General features: G+C 50.4%; 1 protein-coding gene across 1 annotated transcript; it reads left to right on the forward strand.

Annotated features, from left to right (window-relative positions):
* The first annotated feature begins 3,596 nt into the window (after window positions 1-3,596).
* LOC117718217 (immunoglobulin omega chain) lies at window positions 3,597-4,508 on the forward strand. Its single transcript, XM_034515778.2, has 2 exons — window positions 3,597-3,841; window positions 3,929-4,508. Exons 1-2 carry the CDS (start codon window positions 3,796-3,798, stop codon window positions 4,291-4,293), a joined length of 411 nt encoding a protein of 136 aa, XP_034371669.1. The 5' UTR covers window positions 3,597-3,795; the 3' UTR covers window positions 4,294-4,508.
* The last annotated feature ends 4,701 nt before the right edge of the window (window positions 4,509-9,209 follow it).

A 9,209-nucleotide genomic window follows, 5' to 3' on the forward strand; every position in this document is an offset into this window, starting at 1 on the left:
CTAATATTAACCATCACAGTTCATAAAATCTAGAAACCTGGAACTCATTGTACAATGTGTAGGCAAATCAACAGACTAGAGAATGTCCCTTATACTAATATGGGTCTCTTCCAGGTAGCACTGCTAGTCTGAGCCTCTTCTAGTTAATTCTGCTGATCCTGTAAAGCCCACTCGAAAAAGAACTCACGATCCCCGGAGAACTGCAGAGGCACCCCAAATCACTCACGAGAAACACAACTTGATGCAATCACATGAGGTTTACTGGCTAGCCAGGGCTGTCTTCCCAAAAGCCCACGCAGGGGCAGAGGAATTCAGCCCCTAACAAAAGAATTTTACAGCTTTTAAGGGGGAATCTACAAACCAGGTGGGGGTGGAGTTAGGGAAAGGGGAAGGAGGGGGAACAGGTCACTAGGTCATCAATACATTTGATCTCAAATTCTTAAGATGGATGGTATGTCACTTTATAATTGGCTATTTTGAACTAGTTTCACACTATATATCATGAGCTCCAGTTCAAGGGGGTCAGGCTAATCTCGAACTTTTAGCATCCTGGCACCAACTGTCTCAGGGCTGTTAGTTCAAAGCGTGGCCAGGCTAATCTCGGGCCCATAGCATCCTGACACCATTAATCTTAAGGTTTGTTTAGTTAGGGCCATCTGTTCAAATGGTCAGCTAATTTTCTGGGACTGAGGCAACACAGTGTTTGACTTACAGGTTTTTATGTCTTTGCTTTTAAGAGTAGGGTTCAGGGGATCAACTTATGATTTTTCTATCTTTCAATCCCAGTGTTTCTTAACAGTCCTTACTGCTTATATAAGATTGGGGATGCAGGGGGCCTAGTGAAATTGGTTAGTTTCAAGGACTTCCTGAAACTTCTGAGTTGTTGATTTCCTGAGTCTTAAGGAACCTCCTTTTAAAGCATCCTGTTACTTAAGGAACTTCTCTGCAGGACAGAATGTATCAATGCACAGGGTATTGCCATACAACAATAATAAAAACAATCTATAAAGTATCTACACACTAAGCAGAAGGGTTGAATGACTTCTGGTAGCCTTAAGGTCCTGTAGACTATACTCAATAACCTTGTTTTGATCCAAAGAAGGGCTGTATATAGCCTGGAAGAAGGATGGAATATATCAACTCCGTCAAGCTGTCATACTCCACCATCTAAAAGTCTAGAATTGGGCACTGGAATGACAGATGAGACAGGTGGGGATGGGGTTGCAGAGCCAAGACAAAGCATAATTCAACAGTATGGAACCTCTTTTCAAATGCAAATGTTCCAGGGGTGAGGTGTTAGTAATATACAGGCAATTCCACTGGGCTGCCCCCAGGGACCCAGCAATTGCTCACCTGCTGTGGCCAGGTGCCCCAGGTGTGTGCTAGGGATAAAAAGGGCTGCCAGCCACTCCAGATCTCTCTGCGTTCCTCTCTCTGCAGACCCCTCTCTGACCCCTCTTTCTGCTCTCATGGCTCCTCTCTGCTCCCTGTCTGTCCACATGTCCACTTGTCTGCCTCTATCCTGTCCTAAGGTCCTCACTCCTCTCCCCTCACTAAACCTCTTTTGCCCCAGGTCTGTTGTGTGGTGTAATTTCTCATGGGTAGACCTTGGCTCAGGCCCACCAAAAATACCTCCTCATGACATTATATTTCATAACACCAGGACCATATCCTGTAGTGTCTAGGAGGCTTCAGACATTTCCCCTCACAGGTGGTATCCATTTGAGGCCAATCTTTCCAGGTGGGTGGTATGAGGGTCCTAGAAGAAAAGGTTAAGTCTGTAAAAGCAAAGTTGAGGCCATAGTGTCTGTATGGTTAGGTGTGGGACCAGGGTGTCTGTATGGTTGGGTGTGGGACCAGGGTATCTGTATGGTTGGGTGTGGGACCAGGGTGTCTGTATGGTTAGGTGTGGGACCAGGGTGTCTGTATGGTTGGGTATGGGACCAGGATGTCTGTGTGGTTGGGTGTGGGACCAGGGTGTCTGTACGGTTGGATGTGAGGTACCTTTTACAAATACAAGCCAAACACATGGACAGGCTAATGGATATAGAAACGAGTGAATGACTAAGCACAATTTCCCTCTCATTCTGGAACTGAGTGTCCAGTGGTTCACCCCCTGCCTCGAAGCATGTGCAAGGTGAGGAGGGAGGAGCAACATGCCATAGACATGGTTACAACCATGACTGGACGAGGCTGTTCAAAGTGCCCTGTGCCTGCAGAGGCCTTCCCACCCTCCTTTGGTGCTGATGATGTTGGTCTGGGAGAATGCAAGAAGAAAAAGATTCCAGTGTTGTCCCAGACACAGCCTCACTTAAGATTCAGGTGGACCCCAGCATGTGTGATGAGCAGACAAGATGGCTCAGTGTTAGCTGGTACATAAGGAGTCACATAGGCAGCAGAAGGGTTCAAGGGTCAGGAAACTCCAGCTTTTTGTAGAAGAATGAGCACGTGGGAGAGGTTCTTGGGGCCACTCTGGAGTTACTTTGGCTATGGTTTGAATATGTGTGTCTCCTAACATTCACAGGCTGAAATAGTAACCCCTAAGGTGACAGGGACGGGATGGGGCCTTTGAGGATTGTAGGTCTTTATGAGAGGGCTCCACAGAGCTCCGTTTCCCTTGTCATGTGAGGTCGGAAACAAGCACAGTCTCTGGGAGCCAGAAAACAAGCCTTCAGTAGGCAGAATGATCTGGAGCTCTGAACTTGGACTTTGCAACTTTGAGATGTGTAAAGGATGAATCTCTGTTGTTTACTTGATACCCAGTGGATGACATCTTACTACTGTAGCCCACACAGAGTGCGATATTTCTGCATCCATTACCTAAGGTTACAGAGAATAAGGCTCTGCCCACTAAGTGGCCTAAATGACAGAAATGAACTCTCTTCTATCTCTGAAGGTTGGAAGTCCGAAGTCAGGGTGTCAGCAGGTTCTTCCCAAGCTTTCTAGAGGAAGGACCTGACACCGGATGTCTCGGCACAGAGATGGAGGCCTTCTCTTGACGTCCCTCAGCCACAACATCTATTCATCTTTTCTGTTTTCATAAGAATGCCAGTTTATTGGCTCAGGTCCCGTCCCCCACCTCATTTAAGCTTAATTACTTCTAACAGCTCCTAACTGCACATACATACAGGTCCACTGGAGAATATGGCTTCAATGTAAGACTGAAGTACAGTTTAGTCTTAGCACATGTGTGTAGCAGGCACATGTGCAGTGAGCTGAGTGTGGGGAGGCAGGAAGCTAGGACCCCTGCTACTTTTTCTTTTTAAAGCCACTTTGTACTAGGTGGGGAAGATCCAGGTTGAGGGCTCTTTTGGAGTTCAGAAGGGATCAGAGCATTCTCCTCAGAGACCCCAATTTCCTGCTGCATGAAGAGGTGCAGGAGGAAGAAGTTTTTACTAACCTGAGGGCTTATCCTCTAGTCCCGTTCACCAGGCATTTAAACGTGAACCACAAATCTGCGCCCGTGGGGCTCAGCCTCTCAGGGGGGAGTTGAGGTCACTCTCCCTCGGGGAGATGAGCCCCAGCTAGCTCCTGGGTTCTGGCCCATGACTTTGTAGCAGGTGCTTCCTCCCAGAATGCTTCCCTGGGTCAAACCCAGAGCCACAAAGGCTTCCATTAGACCATTCCAGTAAGTGACGTCGTAGAGCCCAGAAAGCCTGGAAGGGTGGTGAGCAGGAACCAGGGGTGCAATGACCCTTTGAGGTTTCTCCTCAAAGGAGGGAGGAGAGTGCTTCCTAGCTGGTCAGGGCCCAGGAGCAGTGGCTCTAGGTGGCAGGGTGCTGCAGGTCTGGAGCCATGGTCTGGATGTTTGTCCTGCTTGTGCTGCTGGCCCACCTCACAGGTAAGGAAACTCTTGGGGCCCAGAGCCTCCTTGCCCTTCCTCTTGCCTTGCTCTGCCCCAGTGATGGGCATGTCTCTATCTTCTCAGGTTGTAGCCCTCAGCCCATGCTGCACCAGCCACCATCAGCCTCTTCCTCCCTTGGAACCACCATCCGCCTCACCTGTACCCTAAGCAGCAATGATAACATCGACATTTACAGCATTTACTGGTACCAGCAGAGGCCGGGCCATCCTCCCAGGTTCCTGCTGAGATACTTCTCACACTCAGACAAACACCAGGGTTCCAATATCCCACCCCGCTTCTCCGGATCCAAAGATACCGCCAGGAACCTTGGGTATCTGAGCATCTCTGAACTGCAGCCTGAGGACGAGGCTGTGTATTACTGCGCCGTGGGGCTCCGGAGCCAGGAAAAAGAGAAGAGGAGGGAGAGGGAGTGGGAAGGAGAAAAGTAGCACACAGATTCAGAATCTTAGGCTCTGAAGACAGTCAGACCCTGAACCAAGGATGGAGTTTGCTTTGCTGGGCCGGTCTGGTATGGGAAGGAGGGGTAGAACATGGGGCTTTGCAGAGCCAAGAAGATGGAGCCATCCAGCTTTTCCTTGTATTGCAGTGTTGCTATGCGCCCCATGGGAGGCTGGATTGTAGAATTAAAGCTGTTTTTTCTGAGTTTGGCTTGGCTGGTTTGTGATCTCAGAACCAGTTTAAGAACTGGCGAGGTCAACGGTAGCCGTCATGCTCAGTTTGCCCAGGTGCTCATCTCTGAGGCAGAGCATTTGCCTGAGCCCTGCTGTTATGATCACGGGGCAAATGGATGAGAAAACCATCTTGGAGGGGCCCTTCTTGCAAGGACAGGGTCTCCACAGTCGCAGAGTAAAGGAACCCAGCAAATGTCATCACTGGGCCTCTACTTTGGGGAGAGCAGGTACCAAGTGACAGGTGTGGAACAGGTTCCCCTCATTGTTACTAGTGATGTTTTGGGATGAACAGACCTTTGTCATGGGGCTGCCTGTGCGTTGTGGGTGTGGCCTCTGCTACCAGATGCAGTACTCAGCACATGCTCTCCAATGTGAGCCATCCCCAGATGGCTCCAGATAGCAGTGAAGGCCACAGGGGGAGTGAGATGCATGTACCTTCTGTGCAGGGGAGCGATGGGCCAGCCAGCATTTTCTCAAAGGCCAGAGGTTACCAGCCTTGGCTTTGTAGACCATCTTGACTCTGTTGAAACACCCAGTTCTGCCAGGCAGTGGTGGCACACGCCTTTGATAACAGCACTTGGGAGGCAGAGGCCGGCAGATTTCTGAGTTTGAGGCCAGCCTGGTCTACAGAGTGACAGGACAGCCAGGGCTACACAGAGAAACCCTGTCTTGAAAAAACAAAAACAACAACAGCAACAACAACAACAAAAAAGCAAAACAAAAAAAACCCCAGTTCTGTCTTTAGAGAAAAGAAGTAGCCATTAATGATGGATGAGTGACCTGTGAGGCTGCTATTCAAGCTAACTTAAAGAGAGATGTCAGGAAGGGCAGGATGTGGTCCTCACCACAAGCTGACAGGAAGGTCATAGCTCCTGCCTGGGTTCCAGTGATCCCTGCTTGGGGTCTCAGCAAGGGCCTTCACAGCTTTTCTTGACAAGCAGCCTTGGGTTCTGAGCCATGGCCTGTGGACAGTCCTTGAAATATGAGACAGTGGTCCACTGAAGCCACACTAGGCTTGTTGGCTGCAGCGGAAGAGGGTGGAAGTGTTTACAGAGTCCTGGCCACAGCTTGGTGCCTGGAAATTCAGGGATGTGATCCAGAATGCGCCCTAGAGAGCCTGTATGTGAGGCGTCTGTACTGCATGGCTGTGCCTCACCTAAGGGAGGTGCCAGGCAAAAACGGTATCCTTTGTGGCTTCAAACTTGAGAACACCTATCTACCACGGCTAAATGATCCCCAGCTCCCTGCGCCCCAGAGGAGGACATGTGTCACTGTCATTCTTACTTCCTCTGACCCAGGACTCTTATAAAACAATGGTCCCAGTGCCACCTGATCAGAGGACAGTCTCTTCTTCCACCATGTGAGCCGGAGGGTTGGAATTCAGACCCTGAGACTTGGCAGCAAACACTTTTCCCACTGAGCTGAGCCGTCTTGACTGTCTAACTCTGGCTAATCTACATGAAATGCTGAACGTATCATGAGTGTGGCCTCCCTGTCAGTTATTTCTCACCCAGCCACCGTTGGTCCTCCTGCCTCTCACCCTGCTTCTCCTGTCTTTCCTCTGTCTTACCATTCCTTCACCCAGACTTGCCTTCACTGCACCTCTGCCTGCTTCCTGCCTTCTGAGCTGTGGGGCGGCCACAGCTGGAGCTCCCATTTCCTAGTGGCACATTTAAAAAATGTTAATTGTTAGCTTAGTTCATGATTGTGTACAGACACTGGGGTCGAGTGAAGACTGCAGGTAGGGAAGCCCCTTGAGGTCATGAGCTAAGCAATATCCAGGGGGAAATGTTTTCTGGGGAGGAGGGAGCTGGGTACACCTGCTGCTCCGAGATGGAGGCAGAAGCATGGACTAGAGAAAATACACGCTCCTCCTTATTTCTGTGCACACCCGTGGTGTTGCATGCCGTCTGGCCTTTCCCTTGCATCTCAGCCACAGGACATCAGGCCTGGCTTGTTAGCATCTGCTGGGAATTCTGCACAAGAGACTTGACTTGGGTTTGGGGTGTTGTCCCACTGGGAAGGGTACCAGTGACAGAATAAGCTCTGTACACGGGTGCTTCATAAGCTGGGGGCAGGACACAGCAGGGCACAGCCACCAACAGTGACATGTTCTTCTCTTACTGCTTCTCTGTCTCCTCATTTTCTCAGATAAGATTGTTGTGCACCCTTCCCAGTGAGTTGCTTTTTCTCCAGCTCTGTGCCTCCCCAGTGGCCCTGGGACAAGCTTCAGATTTCTGTACTGTTGTCTATGGGGACAGTGACCTGTGGTTCTTCGACTCAGGAGTGCAGCAAGCTGACTTAAGCCAGGTCAGATGTCAGGTGTCACCTGAGGCCTTTTCTAACTGTGCATAGCAGTGCTGGGTAAGTTTCCAGTGCATAGGGGCAGGTACTGTTTTGTGAATGCATTTGTTCTGTATTCAGGGCTGGGTGTTTTTATACTGAAGAAGTCACTTGCTTCACTTGCTTCACTTGCTACTGGTTGCTTTAAAACTTGGCCTGCAAAATAAACACATGAGAGGAAAGCATCCTGAGTAGAGTACAGCCTAAGAGGTTATGAGGCAGCCACGCCCCTGCTCTGCCTTCCCTCCCCTGGTCTTAATGCACACAGTAAGTGCCGTCATACTGTCTGTCCTGGCTTGTATCAGTGACTCTCCCAGAAGGCACCATGGGACGTTACTACCAAAGGTTCTCTGTGGAACCTTTGTGAGAACTTGCCTGAACAGTTAAGAGTCCTCTGGGTTAATGTAAAACCCCAGACCCAACGTGAGTTCCCACTCCCAATAAAAGCACTGTCACAAGCGAACGGCTCCAACAAGGTCTGCTGCTACAGATAAAGTTCAGCCTCACCCTGATCTGAGACAAGCTCAGGTCCTTAACGTGAGGCTCAGGGCACCACTCAGCCACAGGGCACTGCCCTGCCCAGCTTTGTAATAGGGGAAGAAAGTGAGCTGAGTGTCCCCATTGTCTTTTTCATCTTCTGCCAATTCTCAGAGGAAAACCCAGTGTAGGTGGCATATGCTACTGTAGGCAGACAGAGGAAACGGCACCTGCAACACAGTTCTAGGTGGCAAATGTATAATATTCACCTGCTGCCAAATGGGAGAGGGGCCTGCAAGGCTGCCTCCACCCCTGGGGCTGTGTCACCACTATCCACCATGGCACGGACACAGGGAGACACAGATGGCATGTCAGAGCATCAGGGGTGGATGTGAGGCCACAAGCACAGCAGTGACACCCAGCCCTTCTGTTCTCTCCGAGGAGTGGTTCCTCCACCTGCTGCCTCCAATGCCCAGCATGAAGAGCAGCCGAGGTGTAGGAGGAAGCAGGACTCCTGGGCCCAGCGGTCTCCTGGAACCCACTGTAGTGGCTGCCTCAGGGTGTCCATGTCTGAGACAAAGTATTAATCCCTGCCCACCTTCCCTTCTCAGATCTTCGTCTCTCTGCCTTCCCTTGGCCCTGTTACCTCACTGTCTTCTGTTTCCTTCTCTTTATCAAGGGACAGAGGTGGTTTGTACTGCCCTGTGACCCAGCATTACTGGACCAACTCTGCTCTCAACCCCCGCCCCTGTCAAAGTCATCGGGGGTCCTCAGAATAAGGAGGAGGAATCAGGCTCTTTGCTCTCTGGAGCCTCAGACACAGCAGCAGCACGCTGACTCCTGCACTGCCACAAAGCCTTCAAAACAGAGTCCTGTTTCTGTGTGCGAGCTCTCCTGCCGTTTCCTCTCAGAGAACCACCCCCTCCTCAAATATCAGTGTTCCTTTCCTGTCAGTCAATGCCTTCTGCTCTCAGTTCCAGCCTGTTGACCAGGACATCTGTAGGCATGGCTCACTTTCCAGACAGTGGACCTTACTCTACCTTCCAAGTCTCTCCTCCTGGGTTTTCCTGCAGTCTCCTCTTCCTCTGTCCGGGACCTTCTGACCACCACCCCACCCCACATCCACACACACAGACACACATACACACACACACACACACACACACACACAGACACACAGATGCACATACACACACACATACACACACACACACACACACACACAAACACACACACTGTGGTAGCTTGGCTTCAGGCATGAATATCTTCCCACTGCCTCCTAGGAGTTTATGCCACTCCATACCAACTGTGACATTTCTCCTTAGTCCTGGAGACACAGCGCAGCCCACAAGTGAGGCCCTAACAGGAAGGAGCATGAAGCTCCACCACCGGCGTCCTCTTCCATTTGGGGTCTGGTCTGTTACTCTAGCTCTGGTCTTATCTCTGTCTCAGGCAACACAATCCAAGTATGAATTGGATTTATTGAACTGCGGTATTCATCCTTGAGTTTCACAGTCAACACATGTAACGCATTTCCTTGTCTGTCTTTTATTTGGGGGCCCTCTGGAAGAAAATGAATCTGCGCTCCAATCTTTGCAAGTAGATCTCTGCCCAGAAGAGGGTAGGGACACTCTGGAATGACTAAGAATGAGTGGGACACCCAGCCCACACCAAGGTCTACTGTCCTTCAGGTGGTCCATGAATACTGTTTATTGCCAGTAGCTCCCTGGACCCATGACTTCTTATTAGACAAAGGGCCTGTAGTTTGCAGAAGGACTGAATGCTGAGCCCCAGTGTCCACCAGGAACTGGGTGGGCTTCCCCTCCACTCTCAGGGTTACCCTGGGCTCGGGG

The sequence above is a fragment of the Arvicanthis niloticus genome, chromosome 12, assembly GCF_011762505.2.
Source record: "Arvicanthis niloticus isolate mArvNil1 chromosome 12, mArvNil1.pat.X, whole genome shotgun sequence".
Classification (NCBI taxonomy): Eukaryota; Metazoa; Chordata; class Mammalia; order Rodentia; family Muridae; genus Arvicanthis; species Arvicanthis niloticus.

Excerpts from the sequence above, each read along its gene's own strand:
- LOC117718217 (XM_034515778.2), top strand. The coding sequence starts at position 3,796 with ATGGTCTGGATGTTTGTCCTGCTTGTGCTGCTGGCCCACCTCACAG. Across the intron at positions 3,842-3,928 it reads GCTGCTGGCCCACCTCACAG|GTTGTAGCCCTCAGCCCATG; the intron begins GTAAGGAAACTC and ends CTATCTTCTCAG.